The sequence below is a fragment of the Drosophila busckii genome, chromosome 2L, assembly GCF_011750605.1.
Source record: "Drosophila busckii strain San Diego stock center, stock number 13000-0081.31 chromosome 2L, ASM1175060v1, whole genome shotgun sequence".
In the NCBI taxonomy this organism is placed as follows: domain Eukaryota; kingdom Metazoa; phylum Arthropoda; class Insecta; order Diptera; family Drosophilidae; genus Drosophila; species Drosophila busckii.
The window spans coordinates 10,086,399-10,111,135 of NC_046604.1; the positions used below are offsets into that span (position 1 = coordinate 10,086,399).

Below are 24,737 nucleotides of genomic sequence, written 5' to 3' on the forward strand. Positions count from 1 at the left end.
TTTGTGTGTGTGTCTGGTAATTCAGGCAGCATCCGTTTCTAAAAAAGTTGTGCCAACTACCAAATTCAAGTGGTTGCGGTGCGGGAGTCCGAAAGGCTTTTAGCTGACTTAACACCCAGCCAGCACACATACACTCAAATATATTGCCGCTGGAGCTGGCCCGCTAGCCGTTCCTTTAGTGGCTTCATAAAGCTTGAGCTTAAGCATGTCGCCCCCCGTTCCAGCACAAGAGTGAAAAGAATAAACGCATAAAAAAGGGTTTCCTGCTTTGACTTTGCTACCCCAAAAATTTACACAAAAAGCGTCGCCTGAAAATTGTGCGTACACTCACACATATATATGTGTGTGTGTGTGTGTGTGTGTGTGTGGACATAACAAGTTAACAATGGCGTTGCTCACTTTAAATAAAGAAATAACTTGCGCATAGTTCAAGTCAAACAATGCGCGAGACGCTGCTGCGCTAAAAATTTAACATGGATACGCTTTTATATATTTATTACCAAGTGGGCGTGGCAGCGCTCGCTTTGCTTACAATGCGCCGCAGTCTTTCGCACAAGTTTCACATTTTTTTCTTCTAGCTATTGTTTTTTTTTTTTCTTTTTTTATGCTAACGTTGTTCTTTTTGACAGCCAGTGCCAAAAGTTTAGCACTTAATTTTTTGCGCGCTTTTTCTTGAACATTTTTTGCCGTTGTCTCAGTCAGTCAGTCAGCAGTAGTAGTTTTGGCTTTCAGACATTGTTGTTATTTTATTTATGACCCACGCAACTTGAGTGCATTTTGACTTATTTACGTACCTGAGCAACTTCCGTTTTGGCTCCAGTCGGACCAGTCCGTCAATGGGTCGAACAGAACTGCAAAAAAGTTAAATGTATACACATTATATAAATAATTTGAATAGAAACAATAAGACTTGAGTAGTTAGTTTTAGCCTGAGTGCACTTAAAACGTTTTTGCTGCTTAGTGACAACAAAAAAAAACTTTGTAGACAAAGAAAGTAGAGAGAGCAGTGTTATAGTATTTTATATATTATATATATCGCATGAGTATGAGAAGAGTTTGAGTTGACCGCATTAATTGAAAACGGGTAACATTTAGGCTTGTTAATTTCCATATAATTGGCAAAACAAAAATAGGAAAAGCCAAAATAAAGAAGCATTTGCTGCTTTTCTTTGTTAAATGATTGTATTTATAAAAATTATTCTAACGCTTAATTAAATAGATTTGCTTCATTTCCTAACTTAAACTGACTGCAAATATTTTGCATAATTTAGCAACGTATACGCCATGTGTACACACACACACACACATAGACACTCATAAAAGCATTTCTAAAGAGTCCAACATATTGTCATAACTAACACAAACTTATTTATCCCCGGGGTCCGATTTATATTACTTCCCCTTAGCTATGCAGCCAACGCCAACGGCAGCAGCAGCAGCAGCAGCAGCAGCAGCTTTATAGCCACGTTACGCCACTTGCAGTCTGTTTGTTTGTTTGTGTTAGTGGGCGTGGCCCATTGCGAGTGCACATGGAGGTTATACAAACTCCAAGGTCTAAGCTGTAAATTTATCAGTGTCAAAAATAATAGCGCGCCCGTTTTCGCTTTTAATAATTTCCCTCGGCAACGTAACGAGTGCCGCGGCATTTGGAGCGGAAATTGCTCTTCGAGTCGAAGAGGCGAACCTAGAGCGCAGCAGTAAAGCCGTAGAAGTGGAAAAACAAATAGCCTTAGCTGATGCAGATGTTGCATTCATGTCGGATCCATAGATATCCTTTAATTGCAGTTTCAAATATTTTACTTGACTTGAGCTTGGCTTAATTATTAATACAGGGTATAGTGCCAGCTGGCAATGCCCAGGCTTATCATCAGTTGGGCATTAGGACAATGAAGAGCCTCAGTGCATGCGCTGCAGGACATTACACAGACACACTGGAAGCTCTTCTATTTGTTTGTGTGGCGTTTTAAATAATTTTGGTTTCAAATGGTCGCTGCTCTGTCTCATGACGTTTCCGTCTAATGGCATTGGTGTGGCCCAAATGAAAAGCAGATTTTCACATTTACGTTTTTTATTTTTTGTGTGAGTTCTTAATTTGATTTTCGGTTCGTTTTTTTTTCCGTGCCGTGCCGTGCCGTGTGTTAAGCTCACACATTTGTTGGGCTTGGTCTTGTGTTAACATCAAAGCCGTCATTAACTTAATTGAATTTCATTTGAGGCTGCCTGTCAAAATTACATTCACAAACAAGTTGCTTTATTTTATCAAACAGTAGCTTTAATTATAATGCGTGCTGTAAATTTAAATGAAATGTGCATTTTTTCTTAGTTTATAACAATTAATGCTGAAAGCTCATAAATTAGGGTGTGTAAATATTTGTGTAGCTGCTCTTTTTTTATAATATTTACTTTTTACTTTATATGTATTAAAAATATTTATTTAGTTGCCACAGCTGCGTTGCTTTGTTTAATAAATAAGCGCATTGCTGTTGCACTGTTGACAACTAATGAGAAATATTTATGCCAATAATTTATGCAAATCTTAAAAAATATATTGCATGCCCTACAAAATTATTTAATAACAGTTTGTGTAAAAGTTTAGGCCACTCTGCTTGCTGCCTGCAGTTTGTGCACATTAAGCAAAAACTTTGTACATAAATTCAAGACCTCATACTCATAAATATGGCACACTTACATCGATAAGAGGCCCCAGAGCTGAGCACATCGCATAAAATATGCAGCAGGCAGTGCGACCAACTTTTTGCTGTGCCCCCCTCCGCTCCGTTTGCCAAGTGTATAGTATAAATATTTTGGGTTGTAAGCTATTGACTAAATACTTTAGCAAATTCATAAATTGAAGCCCATCATAATAGCATAAATATTTAAGAAGACCCCCCCATCCCCCTCGCAAGAAGCAGGCGCATAACGCTTAGAAGTGAGCGCCAGTAAAATTGAGTTGAAAACTTTTTTGTTTTTCCACTCGTGCGTGCTGTGACGTTGGCTATTGACTTGATTTTTCAACAACAACAACAGCAGCAGCCAAAAGTCGTTCGACTTCATTTTGTTTATTCATGGGCGTGCATCAGAGCCTCAGTTAATGCTCTCAATATGGCGCCGCTGCTTAAGCAAAACTTGCTGTCAATAATCCGCATTGATAAGCAGCACAAAAAATAGCTCAATGGCAATGGCAACATTAATATGCAGCATTGCCTTTCACCTGGTCAGAGCCTAACCAATAGGTGTGAACACCTTTTCGGCGGCCATTATCACACACACACACACGCAGAAAAAAGCCATTAGACTTTAATAAGCCAATAAGTTTGCGCAACGCTATGCCAAAGGCCAAAGTCTAGAAGAGGCCACTGCATTAATATTTATGCGCGTATTACACTTGATTGTTGTATCAGACACATGTGTGTAGTCTATAAATAAAATTAAATATATCTGTTAAGTTGTTTTTCGTGGGCCTTGGGGGTGAGTTCATCTAATGAGATGCTACGCTCACTAATACTTGCCATAAAGCTGGGGTTAATGTTACACACTGGCAGTTTAATGCTATTTCAGGTGATTATCGTTGCTACTGATGCGAAGATTCCACATACACGACCTTTGATTTGTGGTAATTGCTTATATTTTCGCTAAAGAACTCAATTTTGGAAGCAGGCTTTAAAGCAAATGTGCGTTGTTGATGAACACATTGGAAATTTATTTTGATAGAGCCTGTAATTCGCTCGGTTAATCTATTGAAATATTTTGAGATAGCGCGCAAAATCGGAAAAGGTTCGTAAGACAGCGAGATAAATTCTTATGTGGAAATAATTTTGTTTTAACCATAGGAATTTAATATGAATGCATAGCATAAAGTTAAGTATTATGTCAGGGCTAAGGTGAACACATAAAAATTAAAGTCGTAAATATTTAGCACACCACGGAGTGTACAACTTATAAAAAACTATAAAAATAAAATGACTTTTACTTCTAAGCCAATGATTTTAAAATGTGCTTCGTTCTTTTATTGATCAATAGAAGCTCGCTTATGAGCATTCGAAATTAATCTCATACGTAAAATAGTCCCAAGAATTGTTTTTGTTTTTTCCAAGATGTGACATAAAACTACTATAAAAGCCTTAAAAAGCTAATTACATATAAATAAAAACTTAACTCATTCAGTTTTTGTTGTTGGAGTAGGGACTTGTCTTGGCTTGTTCTGCAGTCAAGTGTCCTAACGAAGTCCAAATTAAATTTAGAGCTTTCAAATCAATGCTATATGCTGCTTATATGCATTGCTAATGAATATAAATTACTATGAAATCTGCTTCTCTACTGCACTAATGCTTAATTTTGAAACTGAAACTCTATTCTGGTTAGAACTCAATCTAGTGCATAGTTGCTAAGATTCTTTTATCAGCAACTCATGCTGCTCTACACAAATTGAAGCAAGTTTGTTTACACAAGAATTTGCGCAAATGCTTGCTTATCATCTCAATTTGCTGCAACTGGTTAATGTAGAGATTGCTGCTTCCAGACTAACATAGATGGGGCTAGATGGGTATTGCATGCGTAGCTCATTTCTAGCTTGCCAGCGCAATTGGTAGCTTTATCAAAGATGGCGCTGCGAGCATGCACGCGAACAACATGAAAATAATCAGGTGAAGGGACAGGGAAAGGGGCATGGCGATGGCGATGCTTGGAGTGAGGCCAACGAACAATGCAAGGAATTAACTCGCATGCTTGGCATAATAAACATAAAGGTTTCGCTTTTGTTTTTCGTTGCTCTCGCTCATTCCTTCGTTTCTTCTTTTTTCGATGCTATTTGTTTGCTTGTCTTTTTAGCTGCTTTGCTTTGCGCTGCAGCGCACTACAGAGCACAGACAACGTTAGCGTGTCGCCTTGGGGCGCTGAACATGTAAGAAAATGGCAAAAACTTGTAGCCTTTCGACTCGACAGGCCGTGGTGGAAGTTTCTGTTGCTCAAGCGGGCAGCGATGAGGCAACAAGCACACAATTAGTAGCAAGAAAGCTGGAGCAGCTCAAAGGCTTGCCGCTTGTCTGCTTTGCTAATTGAGTGACATGCGCTCGCTGCCACGCGGCGTATGAGCAATGTGATCGCAGCTCGCACAATGAGTTCCCAATATGTATTTTAAGCAATGAAATATAATTTCTAATTATTATTTTGCTCTGGACTCGACGCTCGTTAAAACCTATGACTTGTATACGTTTTGCAGGCAGCTGCATTTGGAATTTAATTTCCCAAGTGCATTATTCAAGTCTAGCCTAGCAAGCATTTTGAATGCCTCGCAGCCTTTACGGCCAAATTGTAGCCCCTGTAATGGAGCAAAATGCTTCGGCAAGGAGAAACAAACAAAAAAGTAATCAAAGTCAACAAATGATGAAATAACGAATTATTATTATTGGCAGCCAGATGCAGCAGTCTCAGCATTTTATGCTAAACAATAACTTAAAGTTGAATTTTTAGGATATGCTGCAAAATCATTTTTTATAAAATTGAGCGCAGTACTAATCGTAGTCAAGTGTGTGTGTGTGTGTGTGGGAAAAGTTTGTTTCAGTTTTGACTGATATGAAACAAGCTCCATTACTCATATTTTTTTTTATATATATCTCTAGAGCTGTCTCTGCTCTTTCACTCTCAATTACTCATTTTAGTATAAAGCAGGAAAGGAACTTTCTGCTCACTTGGCTTGTGGCTTTAAAAAAGGTTTTTTTGATTTTTTCGTTTTCATTTATTTGGTTGCCAGGCTGATGTGTCTGTCTGACTGTCGCTGTGTCGCATTTTTGCCTTTTGCTGTGGCTCATTGTGTCTGTCTGGCAGTCACACACACACACACACACACATATACATATGAACGCTCTTGGCATGCTCATAAAATTTTATGATTTCGATCAACTCGAGTGCGGAAATTATTAAGAGTCGAATCTGTTTCAACGTGCAGCCAACCCCAACGCCTGCCTGCCTGCCAGCCTGACTTTGTATGTGTGACACACACACACACACACAGTCACTACAAAAAAATTGTTGCCTGACAGCTAAGTGCAAGCCAATCTCAATGAAAACAGCAGAGCGAGACGGCAGAACATGCGAACGAAAGAGATGGAGAGAGCGAGCAGGAAAGTAGGCCCATCAGCTTGAATGGCTAGCATGCAGCACTTCCTGCGCCTCCTCGTCGCGGCTGGTGAAGTGCCCGCCATTTTAATTTATATTGTAGCTGTGCTAAAGTTCAAATATAATAAAAGAAACAGAGGCGGCAAAAACACAACGCATGTGTTTTTACTTTATTCTGTTTTTGAGTGCTCGCTCTCGCTCTCGCTCTTTCGGCTGTAAAGTGCGTTTTATCTTTTGGCAGGTGGTGGCGGTGGCGGTGGCGATAGCGATGGCGACTGGTGGAACATTTTCCGCCAACTTTGCCAATGGCCAATTTCTTAACGCTGCTGAAAAAAAAAAGCAGTGAACAACAAGAATTTTATGAACAACACTGCAATGAAATATCCGTTTCCTGTGGCCGCCATTTCATTTACTGTTGCCACTTGTGCGTAGCCTGCGCGTTTTCCACATGTGTGCGTGCGAGCTCTTTATAAGGCTACTATATATACCTTAAAGCGATTTCTTGTGTTTCGCTGCTTGTAACAAATGGGCAACATTTTTTGGTATAAATGCAGATCAAGCAATTTATTCAACGCTTTATAAATTTGCATTAATAAATCTTTGGGCCTGACCACTTTTCTCACTCTTAGCCAATTTAACCATAACGCGCATTAAATCCAATTAGCGGTTGGTTGCCTTAAAGTGTCACTTGAATAGGAGACAAGGCCATAAATAACTTTCGGCTCTCGCACACACACACACACACCACAAAAATTTCACGCGTTCATAAGCTCAAACAAAAAATACAAAGCGAGGAAGTTGAGCAAGCTCTGCCCAGGCATAAGCAGCTCAAAGCTGACCTATAAATACAAAAGGGGCGCCACCTGCCCCGCTCTCACACAGTTTTAGTAAAATGACCGCCAAGTTATTTTCAAAAACATTTACAAACACACCCACACACACACAGAGGCAAAGGCGCAGGTTGCTGCTGATAAGCGTGAAGCAGCTGTAAAAAGCGCATAAACATGCGTACCGGTGTCAGTGTTGTCGGCTTAGCCTTTTTCCGGTTAGATTTGCCCAACAGCCGGAAATCATTTTCATCTACTTTTAAGCGAAAGTCTAATACTTTCTTTTTAGCCTATTCTTATTTAACTCAAACTTTTAAAATAAATGCGCAATATCTTTAAAGTATTTAAAGTATTCGTTTTAATAGTTATATTTAAATATTTTTATTCGACTTATATGGGTAAGATCTGTCCTTTGTGCCTTTTATTTAGATATGTACGGAATCAAAATCTATTGCATTTATTTTGTATATAGACATATGCACAACTTGCATATTCAACTTATAAATTGAATGGAACAATCATTTGAACAATCAACAATTTGATTAAAAATATTCAAAAATAAACTAGTGGTGAAATTATAAAACTGGCGAAAATAATCTCGCATAAAATAATGCTCCTATTTCTATGATATATAAGTACTAAGGCTTCTGAAATAATTATGCAGATTATGCTAATGTCAACATCTAGAGTCTGTCAACTTTTTATGGCTGATCTGTCTTTTTTTTTGTGTCAGAACTGTTTCCGGGTCAGTTTGAGAGCAAGCAGCCCCCCAACCCAATAAAGCTGCTCTTACCCCACCTTTGCTTAACTGTTTAGTCTGTTAGTCTGATGTGTGCACTTTTCGTTTTTACTGTTCGTTCTTCTGCCTTGCCTTGATGTTGTTGCTGTTCTGCTACTTTGAGCGTACTTAGGGCATTTTGAATTTTTTATGAGCATTTGCTCTTGATCATAATGCTTCAAACGTATATTGAAATAAATGTGAGCGCATTTGTATGCATGTGTGTGTGTGTGTGTGTATTTTAAGCTTCTGCAGTTTACTCGTCGTGCCTTAAAGCAAAGTAGCTCAAAGCATAACTGTAATTGAATTAATTTAAGCAACTTTTGGCATACAATCAATACGGCATGCCAGAAATATTTATTTATTATTAAAGCCTGCACTTCGAAGCTTTCATTATTGACAATGTATATATAAAATATTACATTAATTAATCAGCCTGCCAAAAGCCTATTTGACATTTAATATAGCAAATAATAAACTCAATTATCGAATGTGCTGCAGTATTTTAAATATTTCATGAGTTCCAACAACGGTTTGCCAAATCAATATGCAACATGCAATTTTAATGAGCTACTAACATAATTTATAAGCATGCATTAATTTCCATTTATACAAACATTTGGCAATCGCATTTTTTTCTCTAAACATTAATGGGTAACCGCTGTTTGGTTTCGTTTGTCATATTTTGATAAGCAACAACAATAATAATAATTGTGGCAAATTCTATTAATGGAGATTGCATGCTATAAACAAGTAAACAGTTATATATAATGTGTGCGTGTGTGTGTGTGTATCTGTGTGTGTGTGAGTTATGCATTACAACGCACATTTGCTGTGTCGATTTATTTTGTGGCGTCGCATAAATTCGACGCGGCGGTGGTGTGCCTCGTGGCCTGTGGTAGGCGCAACTGTCACGTGTTGCATGTGGCAAAGCAATCCAAGTTGTTGTTGCTCACACACACACACGCAGAAATATTATTCATTTTTATTATATTTTGTCGCCTTAACGACCATAAATTGCATTATAAATGCTGTCATTGAATATGGAACGCGAGATGTTAATAGCGAGGGGGATCCACAGTGAAGCTTCGACTGTGACCATAGCTGGTCATGCAATTGGCTTTCATAGCCCAAGTTCACGCTGGCAATTCATTTAATTTATATGCCGAATACTAACTGTTACCTCTCTCTCTCTCTTGATATAAAAACATGCGCCGAGCATAACACTTCACTTCAAAAATGGTTGACTATGATGTTGACAGCTGCGCAACGCAACGCAACGCAATGAAAATGAAATTGAAACAAGAGCAAAAGATAAATGTTTTTTATGCGGAAAATATTTAAAATATATGTGCGTATGCTCTGCTTGTTTTATAACCAAAAGACGTGGGCACTGCTAATGGCTTTTCGGGCAGATGAATTGAATGAGGCTGACAAACCTAATGTAAAAGGCCAAGAAGTTGGCAAATGTATGCAAGCGGCAAAAATTTGAAGGCGCAGGCAGTAAAAAAATATAAAATAAACTTGACAAAAATGTCAAAGCAGCACAAAAATGTAGCAGACACAAAAATAAATACACACATATATATATATATATGTATATATTTATTTTATTTGTTGTTCTTGTTGCTTGAAGCAAAAGAAATGTGTAAGCTAACCCGCATCAAGAATTTGTCACGATTTGTAGTCATCGTTGTCGTTTGGCATGAAAAATGACCAAGTTGCGTATACGTAATGTGTGTGTGTGTGTGTGTGTGTGTGAGACTCTGGAGAGTGAGCCGTGGGGACCAGCAGTAGCGACGCTGAAGCTTCACACATCGTTTGTCACATTGTTCGCAAGGATTTTTCGTGAGCTCAAAATCTTTGGCCTTTGCTTCTGATGTTGCTTCAGCTGCTTTGTTGTGTAGTGTGGTGTGTGCATTGTTATTGTCAGTGTGTGTGTGTGTGTGTGCCATTACTATTTGCTATTGTTATTGTTCTTCTTGTTTTGTTGGTAATAGTTGTTGTAATTTTTCATCTCCAAGTGTTTGCTTGCTTCTCTTTTTTGTTCTTTCACACTGCATGTGATCTTTACTTTTTTGCCCATTAGCGTGAGTTGCCTTTGTCTGTCTGTCTGTGTGTCTGCGTGTGGGCGTGTCATGTGTAATCAATTTTCAAAACGCAGACAGTTACCTCCATGAATAGTTTTGTGATGAGCTCAGCTGCAGCAGGTGTGGAACACTTTCTAGATAACGAGCGCCTGCATTTCGTAATGTATTACATTCGACTTCGAACTCACGTTTTTGATCAACAAGTAATCGAAACTCACATCACAATGTTGACACATACACGACGCATTTAATGAATTATCATAACTTTTTGCCAGTCTTTGTGGCAGAGCGTGCATAAATTTCATGGCGCACAGTGCGTATGATTGGCATTAAAAACATTAATTATGCAAAAAGTGCAGACAGCCGCAGACAGACAGAGCGACAGAGACAAAAGTCGGCTCCGAAAAACTAAAAGTGGATTCAGCTTTTCTGCCAGACTGAATGCATTGTGCCCATGTGAGTCTCCAACTCGTTCTGGCAAACTTTTGTGCGACGCACACACACACACAAAACGAGGGCAAGTCAACTTTGGCAGCGTTAAATGGCGTAGGCAATGTCAGCTTCGGCAACGGCAACGGCAACAAACATTTCAAGTTTTAATTGTTTCGTGAATTGATTTAAAATACTTTTGTTGTTGCTGGAACTCAAACAGCTGGCTTGGCTACTTTATTAATATGTCAGGCCAGTCAGCCAGCCAGCCAGCCAGCCAGCCAGCCAGACTTGAGCTCGGTTCTGTGTCTGTCTCCAGCGCTAAATGGCAGAGCGTCGTGTAATCAGCAGCAGCAGCAGCAACGACGGCGGCGGCGGAGGCGTGATTGACAGGCATAGCCAAGCGGACGCCATGGGTATTAAGACGCAATTTAATTCAGTCATTTTATGCTCTGCTTCTCACCTCCAATGCTCTCGCTCTCTGGCATATTTTATTTATGAGCAGACTCATCTCAATCTCAGTCGCGCAACCTTTTGTCTGATTGTGGCAAGCTCCTCTTCTGCAAGTTTCAATTAAATGCACAGATTTTTCGTACAAGCTACGCAATTATTTCCTCTCACTCTCTCTCTCTCTCTCTCTCTCGCTCTCTTGGGGGTTTGTGATTGTTTTTAATTGTATTTGGCAAAAAGCTGCAGGCGTGGCATTTAATTGTCAACAATTTTAAGCAGGCGCCACTGACAGCTGAAGCGACTGGAGCACACGGCGTATACGCAATTGGGCATGCAACTTTAACTGTTTGGCAATGTGTTTAATTAAATGCCTGACTTGATATATTATACACTCGATTGCTGATTGGTAATACGATTAAGCGCGCATTGAGTGAGTGCAAAGCTGTTAGAAATTTGAGAGCTGAATGCGAAATTAAATTTCTTTAAAATAAGCTTAAGCGACGGCTGCTCAGTCCTCCTTATGAATCTCTGCCTGTCAAACGTAAAAATATCACAAAAAGCTTTTACATTTTATTATGCAAGCGACCCCCACGTTCCCCCCCTCCCAACGCAGTTCCCTACTTTTGTCTTTCGTTTTACCTGCCTCGTATGCGAGAACGGGCTTAAAACTCTTTCTCGCTTTCACGTCAGTTCTAATTAGGCACATTTAAATTAACAAATCGCAGCCACACCCAGTTGACCTCAATTGTAGGCCGCACTCCATCATCAACTCAACCAGAGAGCCAAAGCAGGCCAATTAAATGCACGGCAACGTCAGTGGAAATGAAAAATATAATAAATAACTAAAAGTAGTATGGCAAATAGCAAATAACCATATAAACATAATTAGTGCTGCGCATATAAATTATTTAGCCACTTGCTATAAATTCTGCACTATCTCAAATAAATAAAGCGCAGCGCATGGCTAAAAACATTTATGAGTTGCTAATTCAAATTATTAGCTCACACACATTTTACAAACAAACTTCTTGCCAACACTAAAGTTATAGCATAAAAGTTGATGGCTAATTCACACATATTAAGTTACCAGAAGTGTGCAACTTAAAATTCAAAGAAATAAATTTGATATTTGTTAAAAGTGTTGGCGAATATTTTACATTAGCTTCTGTAATTGAAACCTTTGCTGTTGCTTTAGACTAACTAACAAAGAGTTTAAAATACTTTGCTTCAGGTATGAGCTCTTGCTAAATTAAGAATATGTTCAAAGCTTCCAAACACGAGCTTGAATTCAAGCGAATGTAAATTGACTGATAGAATTCTAAGTATTTCTCTTTGCTATAAGCAAAACAGTGAGTTGTAGTTGAAACGAAACTTCTTTGTGGCACACAACAATCGCTTGAAGTTTCACTTAAGACTAAATCAACAAGGTTGGAAGGCCGACAGATTTATCGTATCATTCGATTGTTAATACTTGGAAACTTATTTTACTGCTTAATACAAAGTGACATCAATTTGTATGAACAATTGCAAGTTAGTTTAGTTACATAAAAAATCCTTGACTGCCATTAAAAACTAAAATAACTCAATTATATAAAAAGTGTAATGCTTAGTTGACAATTTAGCAGCGTGAGCGACGGGCAGCGCTTAATTGCCAAGGCAACGAAGAAAGTCTGTCCAATGCAATTTCAATTAAAAGAAAATTAATAAAGCGATAGGCAAGATGGCAGTGTGAGGGGGGGGGGAAGCAGCCACGTGGTCAGCCAAGCTCTGCTGTTGCGGCAATCAATGTGTCAAAAAGTTAATGCTGAAAGAGAAGAGACAGCAAGAGAAAGAGAGGCAGAGTGTGAGTGTGAGTGGGCAGCTCTGAGGGCATACAGCATTTCAGAGGGCACTTAAGCCGTCTGCCAGGATGTCAGGCAGCCCGGGATAATAGTATGCTCAGCAAATAAAGAAAAGGAAGAGTAGCAGTAGCAGAATGAGAAATCATTGCACACAAATTGCTGGGGCCAGTAACCATGTTGTGTTCACATGCTGAGTGCTCAGAGCTGGACGCGCGGCCATTTTTTGTAATAAATTTTGCAAAATTGTCGTCGTCTGTGTTTCCTGTTTGGCACTTTTGTGAAATATGTGTGACACACACATACATCCGGCTGTCACACCAGCTTGCCGGGCTAGCCACTTGTTTATTATTTCAACTATGAAATAAGGCACACTCTCTGGAAGGAAGGCTTCGACCACACCTCTTAACCGCCGACTGGTTAAGCCCACTTCCATTTACATAAATTGCCGCACAGCAGTCAGAAATCAAATAAAACAAAGACTCCAAATGAATCGCTGTTTATTCTCTCGCTCTCTCTCTCTCCTTCTATCTGTAAGTTTTGTTTTTTTTTGCATTTTATTTATCTTATAATTATGCAAATGTCTGGCGCGTGGCAGTGTGTCGGCTTAACTTGCCACACAATTCTGTTTAGCATATTTTGAGGCGCGCAAAATGCCACAAAACTGTTTACGCTTGAACTTCAAGCGGTTGACTGAATTGCTTACAAACCATAAAGGTGTTGACTCCTCGAAATTGAAGGTAAAAATGGGCGTGAATAGAGCTGTTGGCCTAAACAATTTAATATGAAGTATTAGACTTAATAATTCCATTAAAAGCTGAGCATTGAACTAAATATTATTCGCTTGGCTTAAAAGTTAATAGTGCTTTTTGAAATATATAAGAGGTTGATACAAATTATTCTGGGAATCAAACTGAAGCTTCAGAATGATTCAAGTGATATTTTGATTAGCAGAATGATTCAAATGATAATTTGGATTGCGCTCTCTCTTGATCCAAAATGAATTCAGCATTAAAGCGCCCAAATATTCGCTTAAAGTCCGCGTAGACTGCCCTACAAATTATGATAATAATGTTAACCTAATTTCGTATACAAAACAATATCGTGAATGAAACTTACTTGAGTTGCCAAAGCGCATACAATTTTCAATTGAGGCAATTGCTCTAGTAAGTAAGTTTACTTTGCTTGCTTGCAAAAAGAGAAAGAGAGAGAAGGAGAGTAAGAGAGACTTTCAGCAAACGCTTTTGTTGCATGCTCATCTGTAGTTGTTATTGTTGTTTTTCTGTGTGTGTGTGTGTGTGGCTTCTGTTTGCTTGCCTTGGCCCAAAATAACAAATGAAATTATTATGCCCGGCGACACAAAAGTTGTAGAGCCAAAGACCCATACATGTGCTGCTTGCCTCAGTGCGCATCATTGTGATGATGATGAGGCCTTTCAATTAACAGCAATTGAATTACATATGTTTACTTAGTGCCCTGGACTGGACTCGAGCTGGACTGGACTGCTTTTGGCAATAGCCTTGTGGTAAGTAGAACAATTAATTAGCCAAAATGTTGGCCAAAAGTAGCTGCAAGGAACTTTTTGCGCCACCGCCGCCGCCGCCGCCGCCGCTCTGATTAGCCTCTGTGTTTGAGCCTTTTGTGATTTTCCAATTAACTGATGTGCACTCACTGTGTGCATTACAACGTCAGGTGCTTCGTGTGGTCTCGACTTTTTTTTGTTTGTCGTGCGTGATATAAATTCGGACTCGCGGCTGGACGAACGGCTCGCGCTCACGAATCTGTTTTTGCCTCCGTCTATTGTGACCATGTGCGGATAAGTGGCGCCATGTCACAAGGACATAAGCCATTTGGGAAATCCACCTTTGTCAAATATCGTGTTCGACTCAGCTATAGTCATAGGTCCAAATCATTAGTCTGATGCGTCGCCTGCCTTTTTTTTTTATTTATTTTTTATATTCAAGCAGTAATTTATGATTTTTATATATTTATTATTCTTATTTTGGCTCTAAGCTATTGTATACATTTCTCATAGGCGCACAGACAGCTAGAAAATGTTCACTTGATAGTGATCATTGTCTTTTGTACTCTGGGCAAATCTGCCATATAGACGCAATAAAATTTCGCCTCTTTCTGTTCTAGCATGCGCTCTGGAGTTCTACTGTGTTGACTGTGATCTTCGATATATTTCTTGCGGAGATAGTCTAATAGCGAGTGGTGCGTGTATCTCAAGTGTAGGACCAAGCGCTTGTCAAGGCACTCGCTGACTCTCAACCATAGAGTGGAGAGAGTGGGAGCGCTCATTATGGGAACTTTACGATAGACCGCATGTTCAACGCGCTGGCAATTTCGACTGAGAGATTGTAGTATGTGGCGCTCTCTCTCTTTTATGACTATACTTTTTGACTCTACTCTCTCTGTGATATATAAGGAGACAATTGCGTGAGTTGCGCATCTAGATGCCTCTCCCTACTCTATTAGTCAATGTAGTTATGTATATGGTATCTATGATATTGTTTGACATGCGCGTCGCCATTCTTGGCAACGCTAAGACGCTATATATGCCGTGCCTAGTCTGGAAATTCGTGTGGGTTGACCATTTTTGGACAAAATATCGAGAGCAAAGTGACAAATAATCGCTCTATGACCACTGTTGTCTCTCCGGCCGGGACCCTCATTTTGTATCAAGTTATGGTTCTCTTGCTGTGCGCTTGATACTCAATCACTTCAGCTGTTGTTTGGTGAGTCTACATAACCTCAAAACTCCGTGTTGGCACTGCTATGGCTTTTCGCTGTGACAGCTTGTATATTGATACTGCAAGGTGTGCTGTACATACCTACCTATCTCGATATCACAATATCGCGTTAGAATAGCTGCTATAATGTGTGCCAGGCGGTTCACAAATATATGTGAGGTTGCGTCCAAGAGCTGATACAGCTACATATCAAATAGAGATATTAAACATAAACAATGATATTCATATGCCCCAAATAAGTCATATAAAGCTCATGTGCGCAAGAGCATTAAGTCTGCTGAATAGCTCATTAAAGACCAGACAATTAGAAAAGAGTAGAAGAAGAGGGAAAATGAGCTAATATAATATCGCTTCATGCATATTGCGCACAGCAAAAGCAACGGCAACGGCAACGGCAACGGCTATGGCTGAAATTATCCATTAATTTTCTGCTCTTGGCAGTTGCAACGTAAAACTTTTGCATATTCCCCAAAGCGTGCGCTAGCTGCAGCTAAAATTTAAATTCAGTTCAACGAACTGTCATTAAACAATTTGTTGACTGCATTTTATGATCAGTGACCAAAAGTTAGATAAACAAATTCAAATATAATGTGCATGAAATTCAAATCTTTCCACAACGTCTACAAGCGCGATTAGATAACAAGGCAAACATAATTGTAGGCCACATTCTTATCGAGCTGCTGTACTGACTGCTGAACTACTCTATAAATCATCAGCCACAATGTGAACTGTAGATTGTGGCCACAACAGATTAAAATACATGTAAAAATATACACGTTGATATGAATATCAGTAGGTTACCCTATAGTACGGAATATAGCAGGCAGCTTTTGATCAGCCTGAAATCAGTTCGCAGCTTAAGCAAAGTGACGATAATTATTAAATAATTCATAAAAATAATAATTAGTAACTGTAATCATTAGCAGATTAGATTATAATTTTCATTTAAAAGCGAACTAATAATTAAAAAACAATTATTTATGGGTTTGCTTAGATTCTCAATGAACATGATAACAAATAATTGAAAAATAATTGAAGAAGACTTTACTTATTTACATATAATATTTTATAATAATTTAAGATTTATGATTTAATTGTTTTTATAAGATAATTCAATTTAAATTTGTTTCAATTTAAATAATTTGACCACATTACAAGACTCGTAATATAAAATATTTCTGCTGAAGATTATATAATCATTATAGCTACTATTCTTTTGCAAAAATAATTTGCAAAAATGAATGGTTTAAGCATTCATATTGCAGAATGAGGAACACAGCAGTCGATGAATTTATTAGGAATTGGCAATTCAGACTGACAAATTCCATTCCATTTTGAGCGTGGGAGTTAACTTGTCGAATAAGCAAAGCTGTTGAGTGGTAACCAGTAAAGTTAAAGTGCTAACCACTGAGCTGAACTGGAGGGGTGCATGCATTTTTTATACGGCAAATGAATTTACAACACACATTTACAAATGCCAAACAGGTTCTCTGCTTGAAACAGTGGCAATCGCTTGGACTTATAAATTAAACTCAATTAAATGTATCCGCAGTCAAAGTGTTTGGTTTGCTGGGCAAGCGACTCGCTAGACTCGCTTTGATTAGATTAATAGACTCGCCAGTTGCAATCGAGCAGTTGATCGTTGCGTATCGCCTGCGAACATGAGCTGCAAGTGCGAGTGGGAGTCGAATGAAGAAATTCAATACTTTCGTGAATATTTGCGCATAGCCAGTGTGCACCCAGAGCCAAACTATGGTAGGGACAACAAGCAAACTATAAGAAATAATTGATAGCGTATGTAACTTGACAGCGCCGTGTGTGGAGTTCTTAAGGCGGCAGGCCGATCAGTTGCAACTGCCGCTGGCCATACATCATCCCTTTGATGCTGCCAATCCCGTGGTGGTCTTAACCTGGCAGGGCCTGGAGCCATCACTGCCCGCCATCTTGCTCAACTCGCACATGGATGTGGTGCCGGTGTTTGAGGAGAACTGGACACATCCACCATTCGGTGCTGAAATGGATGAGGAGGGACGCATCTTTGCACGCGGAACTCAAGACATGAAGTGCGTGGGCATGCAGTACCTGGCGGCTATTCGAGCCATGAAGCGCCAAGGAGTGAGACTCAAGCGCACCATTCATATCTCATTTGTAGCGGGTGAGCAATCAAGCTTATAAAGCAATAAAGATATAAGTGTTTTATAATTTGTAATTAGCAGAAGATAAGAGGCGAGTAGCCACAGTGAATACTGGCAAAGTAAATCGGATACAGATTCAGCCTCAAGCCAAGCTTAGATTTGGGAGATATAGCACCCACTTTTTGAGGTACTATATACACAGTTGTGTTATTTCTTATGAATGCTAAATCTCTCAAAATTTTGTGCATTCTTACAATTTGGGCTGAGAGATCTCAAGAGATTACTGTGGCATCCCCCAGTAGACTTCCCAAGGTCTGAGAAAGTGATTTGAATGTAAATTAAATGGAAATTCTCTACCCCATTTCACTTTGTATATCAAACCATAGACAATGAAACAGCTTATTTGAAATCTTTCTGCATTAATATTGATGTCGATAGAAAGGTGCAGCTCATTAAGCTCATTTGCTTTTACTTTTATACAGACTAGGCGCTGCTGCCAAACTTCACAGTCATATCAATCACTACGAATTTAAACTGCAACTATTTACTTTTTTGTGACTTGACTTTCATTTATATACAGTTGAGCTATATATAGTTGAATTTGACGAACGAACTGTTTGTTGTTGGCTTTCTATTGTTAGAGCAACTAGGCGAGCTAATTAGTTGAGCATTTAAATGCATTTTTAATTAGAATTTGACTTGATTTGCAATTTAGATGAGGAAATGGGCGGCCGACGTGGCATGCGTCCGTTTGTGGACACCGCCGAGTTTCGTGCGCTAAACATTGGCTTTGGATTGGACGAGGGCTTGGCATCGCCCACACCAGAGTTTCCAGTCTTCTATGCCGAGCGCAGCGTGTGGCGTAAGTTGAAAACTCCCACGCATTTGCTTGAATAGTTAAAGACAGCTTTAGCTTTGGCTTTGGCTTTGGCTCGTGTTGCTTACCAGGTCTGACGTTCAAAATCAGCGGCACTGCTGGTCATGGCTCGCTGCTGCTGCCGAACACAGCTGGCGTCAAGCTACAGTATATGCTCAATAAAATGATGGAGTTGCGCAAGCAGCAGGTGCAGCGCTTGGAAAACAATCCAGAGCTGACCATAGGCGATGTAACGACCATAAATTTGACACGCCTGGGCGGCGGTGTTCAGAGCAATGTGGTGCCACCGCTGCTAACAGCTGGCTTCGACTGCCGACTGGGGCTGGACATAGACCACACGGAATTCGAGGCGCAAGTAAGTGCTCGAGACTTGATTGCAAGCCTGACTTAATCTGTTATACGCTGCAGCTGCAACGCTGGATGACTGAAGCTGGCGGCGGCATTGAGCTGGAGTTTGATCAGCAGCATCCCTATGTGCCACCCACTGCCACTGACGACAGCAATGCCTACTGGCTGGCCTTCAAGCGCGCCACCGATGAGCTGTAAGTTCAAGCACCATCAAAGCTATGCACATTACTTTCAACTCTTTTCGAATTGCAGTGGACTAACGATTAGGCCACAAATATTTACTGGCGGCACCGACAGTCGCTATTTGCGTCGAGTTGGCATTCCCGCTCTAGGCTTTTCGCCCATGAACAATACCCCAGTGCTCTTGCATGATCATGATGAGTGGCTAAGCGCCGACACCTATCTCAAAGGTGTGCAAATCTACGTCAAGATCATACACAATATAGCAAATGTTTAGCTTTAAGCTGCATTTAATTAACGCATATACAATAAACTTTAAAAAAATGCCAATTAGAACGCTAATTAATTTATTTGTTCAACATGCCATGTTTGGCCGCAAACTCATTAAGTTGTCACATGTAATCAGCGCGCAGTTTGTCCCAAAAAAAAACAAAAACAAAAAATAAAAGCTGCAAAACTAAAATTGAAACTAACTGACCAGCGCGCCGACTGCAACGAGAGCGACAGCAGAACACACAGGACGCAGGACCGCGTGACAAGAGGACAGTGAACAAACTTTGCAACGTTGCACAGGCACGAAAACTTTTAAGTGAGTGACTTCAATTTTTTTTTTACTAGTTTGTCAGACCCTAGAAAAGGCAAAAAAAAAACAAGAGAAAACTTTAAATCGATGCCAAAGTGTCGTCGTCATCGTTTGCCTTTGATAAAAGACAAATACATGGCCCTAACTGAATTGAGTTGGCCCGAAGGGTTGCTCATAAAGTTTGTAATAACAGTTGGTTGTTTAACTACGAAGAATTTTATAGGTTTACGTTGCTGATACCAGAAATTCAATTAAGAAACCATTGACAATCTGAAAATTGTTAAATATTTATATCTCATAATTTATAAATATATCTGAAATTATCATAATAATAACAGCTTTCTATCAATTAAGTTTATTCGACTTAGTTAATGCAATAAAATATAAGTTTATTAGAATTAAATTTAGTCACAGAAATTTTTACTGATACCAGAAATTAAATTTAAAATCTAAACTGATATCAATAGTCTTTAGTTCTTTGCAGCTTTTGCAAATCTTTTTACCACTCTCTGAATTCCATTTCATTTACTATTTTTTGGTCAACATCACTTGCTGAGTCGTCGCTTGCTTTGGGGGGCATTATAATTAAAGCCCTACATGTTTCAGCTGTCCATCATTAGTAGCACATAATGGCAATGCAGTAATCGACACGTGTAAGCTCTGCTTACAACAACAACAACAACGAAAATAAAAGACTTGGGCATCGAGTTTTACTGCCTGTTAGTGAGTCTGGTCGGATGGGCAGGTCAACTACTGTTCATCAGAAAGCTTTCAATGTGTCGAACATGACCACAAAATTTAACTTTGTCCATGGATAATTTCGTCAAACTGCAACGCTCTCGATGCAAAATAGACAGAGAGTGAGAGAGAGAAAACTTTACCCCCATGCACTTGAGTTTGGGGCTAGCTTATTTTTCTTTTTTGCTGGTGGGGACGGTAGCGCTGCTCAGTGAAGCTTTTGTGTGCGCTGCATATTGATGACGTGATTTGCATTTCAATATGCAACCGACAAAGGTTGGTTGGCTGCTCGCTTGGCTGTTGTTGTTGTTGTTGTCTGTGCAATTTTCACACGTTGATAAGCTTGTTTCAACGTTGAACAGTCGCCAACGCGTATGAGTAGCGAGTGTGCCCCACCTGCCTGGCTGACCAATTGCATTGCTATTGCTATTGTTGTTTTTGTGATGTGGCGTTGGCTACTAGCGCTTATTGTTGTCTGCCACATCATTGGCATTGTCCTGGCAAATTTGTTTTTTAGCAAATGCGTTTAATTGGCAAAAAGGCAGCAGCAGCAGCAGCAGCAGCCACATGCATTTTCGATTGCGACGCCATCAGCTGCAGCAGCAGCAGCGGGAACAGTAACTGCGCAACAAGCGCATTGTCCTTGTTATCCTTAATGCTCTATGGCTCTGTGTTTATTCGACTTTGTTCGCAGTCCAGCCAGTTTGCATTTCGCCACTGCCACAGCCTAATTGCATGGTTCGCTTTGTTTATGCATTGGGCTCTACTTCATTCATTTTCTCTCTCGCATATTGCGAATGGGTAACGCAGCCAAATGCGATTAATGCACATATCGATTTATCGAATCACTAAGCAATGCAGATTGTTGCGTCTGCTACTGATAATTGGCATATATTGCAGCTGTGAGTATGCAACTGTGGGTATCACGTATACGCAATGAATTCCTAAATAGCTTATGTATAATATGTAATACCTACACTGACTTGAGACTTAGTCTATTTTATATTTACCCAATCAAATAAACTAAATTTAATAAGTTAATTTTTTCATGAGAAAGTTATTTGGTCAATCAAACGTTAAATCCAAAATACTCATAAGACTTGTATATATTAAATTTAATTTCTTATGTTGAATGAATTAATGAAATTTAAAAATACATACATAATTGCCAGATATATTTCATTCCAAAATTATGTAATCTCTGCTTTAAATATACAATAAATACTATATATATAAAAATAGCAAGGCTTTTATTTCAGAAATTTAATTTTTTAAATAATTGGCTATATGCAGCAATAATCTTAAGCTCAACATTAAATCAGCAGTATACTTCATTGAAAAAGGATAGACTAAGTTAAGTACAGAGCTTACTGGAATTGAATGCTGTTTGTAAAGAGATAACTTGTATAAAATAATTATTATATTTGTAATACATATATTTAAATATAAGTATGAAAATATTGACTCAACTCTTTTTTGCTGCCTTTTATTTTACTCTTTTTCTGGCTAATAAAGCGCGTTGGGGCTTTTCAGAATCTTCCGAATTCACGTTTGTATATTTATATCCCTTCGAACCGAAAGGAGCTTGACTGCGCTTTTATGTCTCGAGCGAACTTTGGCTTAATAACATAACAGTTGTGCGCTTTTTGACAGACACACACACACACACACACACACAGAGTGTGGAGCATCAGGCTTAAGCTCATGTGGCGCTATTGTCCTGCGACAATTTGCAAGCAAGTGAAGCTGCTGGGGGCCACCTACTGTGCTGTGTTCAATGGGCAACCTGAAAATCCCAACGGTCAGGTAAGTGTCACTCAATAAGCGGCATAATGAGCAAATTTGAACGCAGAGGTAATGCAAGAGAACAGAGGCGGAGAGTAAGAGTAAGACGGGGGTGCGCCGTGGGGCATTACTTGGGCATCAAGGGCCATAACTCAGCACGAAGAAATTGCGTTGCGAGCGTAGCAATAAAAAAAGTTTTTGCCATCGCTGGAGCTGGAGCTGGAGCTGGAGGTCGAGCCCATTATCATTGGACGTATTAAAAGTTTTGATGTTGCTCAAATTATTTCGGGAAATTGATGCCCAAGGATTAACTTTGATAGAGCGACAGGCGACAGACACGACAGACAAGAAAATATAATAAAGGACATATTTTTGACTGCGGTCGTGTTGGCAAGTGGATACGCCTGATGGAGGAGACACTGGCACATCAAACAAATGGCAGATCACACCGCTGGGAGCTGATACAATCCGCTGCAATGAGAACACGCCTACTGACAGGCCTGCCAGCCAGCCAGCCAGTCAGCCAGTCATACATATATATCTATATACATGGCCAGAGCCATGATGATGAGCAATGATGATGAATTCTTTGCCTTTTGCTTTTTGCGGTCGGTCGGACAGGCAGACAGACGAACAGACGGACGTTCTGTCTGTCAGGCGATAAATTTGCTGCCGTGCAAGGGACAGGACAGAACCACGAAAATAAAATAAACACTTTTTGCGTTTACTTTCATGTTGCTGCGTACTCTCTCGTAGTTTTGTGTGTGGCGTAGCGCCCACGCCGAATCCTTTGTGGACTACACATGCCTGAACTCAGACACACTGACATGCCACCACTCATCAGCTGCGAGCGTTTCGCGTAACTTTGCCAAAAACCCCCCTCACCGCCCGCCCATTCACTTTGCCTCAGCGAAAAAAAAAAAAGCAAGAAGAACTCAATGCTACAGAGATAGAAAGAAAGTTACCGCTTTGCCAGCCCAGCTGCCTTACAAAGAAGTTTTCATTTCCCCAAGCGGCCGCAGGACATTATTTCTTTGGTTACCCAGCCCTCGATTTAGAAGCCCTTGTGGCTTGTCAGCCCCATTGCCGTGAATATGTTACCATCCCTCCCTCCCTCCCCCACTGCCACCGTTCACGTTACTTTATGTGTCGGCAGTAAAAATTATTTTCATTTTTTCTTTCTTTTTGCTTTTGTTGTTGTTGCTTTTGCTGCCGCTGCTGCTTCGAACGGGTTTCCCTTCCAAGTTGAGCTGCTCGGGCTCGGCTTGCAGTTGGCATAAGTTAAAGTTTAGCTAAAAGTTGCGACAATGTCACTCACTTTATATATATATCGAGCCAAGTTTGAATCACTGCAATTACTTATTATGATTTATTGTGCAGCTTGCGAAATTAAAAGTAATTACGGCTTATAGAGCTAAGCAAAGCAGCTGTAAAGTAAAAAGGGTGTAAATGAAATAAATTTCTCTATATACTTCGCCTCAATCAAAGCTATTAATTTCATTTAAGCTTGTAATTTTTCAACTATTATTCCGCTAGTTAAAATAATAATTTCTAATATGTATTAAGAAAGAGCTTAAGACACTACTTTTGAACATATATCTCCCACTATTTATTAACATCAGGTTCTCTATAATAACCAAAACAATTGAATAAATTTGAGAACCTTGAATTAAAATTTGTAGGAATGTTCGATTTGTAAATATGCTGAGCATCTTATAAATAGTTTGAGAATTAATTTAAAATATTGTGTATTCAAAACTAACGTTTTTTAGATTATAAGTCTTATCACGGCAACATAATGTTCTGTATGTAAGCTATTGCAATAAAAATAATACAATTGGAATTATTTAATACTTTTATTAAGCCTTGACTGACATATTTATTCGCTTGCTTATCAAATTCGCTTGATTCGTTTGATTCTTGGTTTAATTTGCTTCTGGCCCATATGAATCAGTTTATGGCCATTGCCTTGGCAGTTAAGTGCTATCAGATTCACTTGTTCATTTCCGCATTGGCAAGTGCCTGTTGTCCTTGCTGCCATAGCCTCTCATTCTTTTATAGCCCACTCGGCTGATCTCCTTTTATGACGCTACGCCTACGAGTGAAATTCCCACTTTTCATTTCTCTCTTTCTCTCTCTCTCTGTTTCGTTGTTGTTGCTGTTTTCTGCTTTTGGGTACGTTACGAGGTGCTAAATCAAGTTAACATTTAAGTGGCCGTTTAGTGCCTATGTTGAGCCTTTGCTGCAGCTCCGAGCCCCGCCCCTTCTGCGCCGCTGCAACGACTCGAGTCGAGTTTGCTTCTTGGCCCAGCGGAGTTTATTATTGTTTTGCCTTTTGTCATAAAGAGTTTGCTTGCATTGCCTCTTTTGGTGCCTTTTATTGACTGTAAACTTTATAATTTTAATATTTTCTTATGCTTTGCATTCTCGCTCTCGCACTTTGCAGCTTGTAATTGTTTTTTAAACAAAGTTTATAACTTTGTGCTTGTCCATAAAGATTCAGTTGCGAAACTTGCTGCGCATATTCTTTAGGGTATAGCCATGTTCTTTTCTCTTAATTTGAATATATCTTTTTTATTGTTTTGCGCTGAGTATTTTTAATTCGCTTGTCTGCCTTTTAATGGCTGTTGTTATGAAATTTTTTCCGCTGGCACAACTCAAAAGCAAAAAACTTCAATTGCATTTGCTTGTTGCAATGCAAAATGAGTAATTAAAACTATGTTGCAACTTGCAAGAGCTGAAGTTTTATTAAACTGCAGCTGCTGGTGAAGATTTCAGCAATCAAGGTTAAGCAATTTCAATTTCACTT

The 24,737-nt window shown here is 39.4% G+C and overlaps 3 protein-coding genes across 4 annotated transcripts in view; 2 read left to right on the top strand and 1 right to left on the bottom strand.

The window, feature by feature from the left end:
- LOC108607922 overlaps positions 1-8,910 on the bottom strand; it is a 64,177-nt gene extending 55,267 nt beyond the window's left edge. The window contains exon 1 of one of the 2 annotated variants that reach the window (XM_033294972.1): positions 8,903-8,910. The gene's annotated coding sequence lies outside the window, so the exon portion shown is untranslated. Of the gene's footprint in view, positions 1-794; positions 856-8,902 lie in introns of those variants that run through there. The other variant, XM_017999035.2, reaches the window with a different exon arrangement.
- A 7,970-nt stretch (positions 8,911-16,880) lies between these two features.
- LOC108598485 (aminoacylase-1) lies at positions 16,881-19,170 on the top strand. Its single transcript, XM_017985143.2, has 6 exons — positions 16,881-17,037; positions 17,093-17,437; positions 18,133-18,279; positions 18,366-18,649; positions 18,703-18,836; positions 18,895-19,170. Exons 1-6 carry the CDS (start codon positions 16,944-16,946, stop codon positions 19,097-19,099), a joined length of 1,209 nt encoding a protein of 402 aa, XP_017840632.1. The 5' UTR covers positions 16,881-16,943; the 3' UTR covers positions 19,100-19,170.
- A 1,627-nt stretch (positions 19,171-20,797) lies between these two features.
- Positions 20,798-24,737, top strand: part of LOC108603687 (transmembrane emp24 domain-containing protein 1) — a 10,860-nt gene continuing 6,920 nt past the window's right edge. Inside the window, exon 1 of the mRNA XM_017992713.2 lies at positions 20,798-21,045. Within this exon, the coding sequence (XP_017848202.2) occupies positions 20,958-21,045 (88 nt within the window). The 5' untranslated portion in view covers positions 20,798-20,957. The remainder of the gene's footprint in view (positions 21,046-24,737) is intronic.

Bases quoted from the DNA above. Each gene is read 5' to 3' on its own strand.
- LOC108598485 (XM_017985143.2), top strand. From the start codon at position 16,944: ATGAGCTGCAAGTGCGAGTGGGAGTCGAATGAAGAAATTCAATACTTT. The intron at 17,038-17,092 runs GTAGGGACAACA...GTAACTTGACAG, and splicing joins GCACCCAGAGCCAAACTATG to CGCCGTGTGTGGAGTTCTTA. The intron at 18,650-18,702 runs GTAAGTGCTCGA...TATACGCTGCAG, and splicing joins ACACGGAATTCGAGGCGCAA to CTGCAACGCTGGATGACTGA.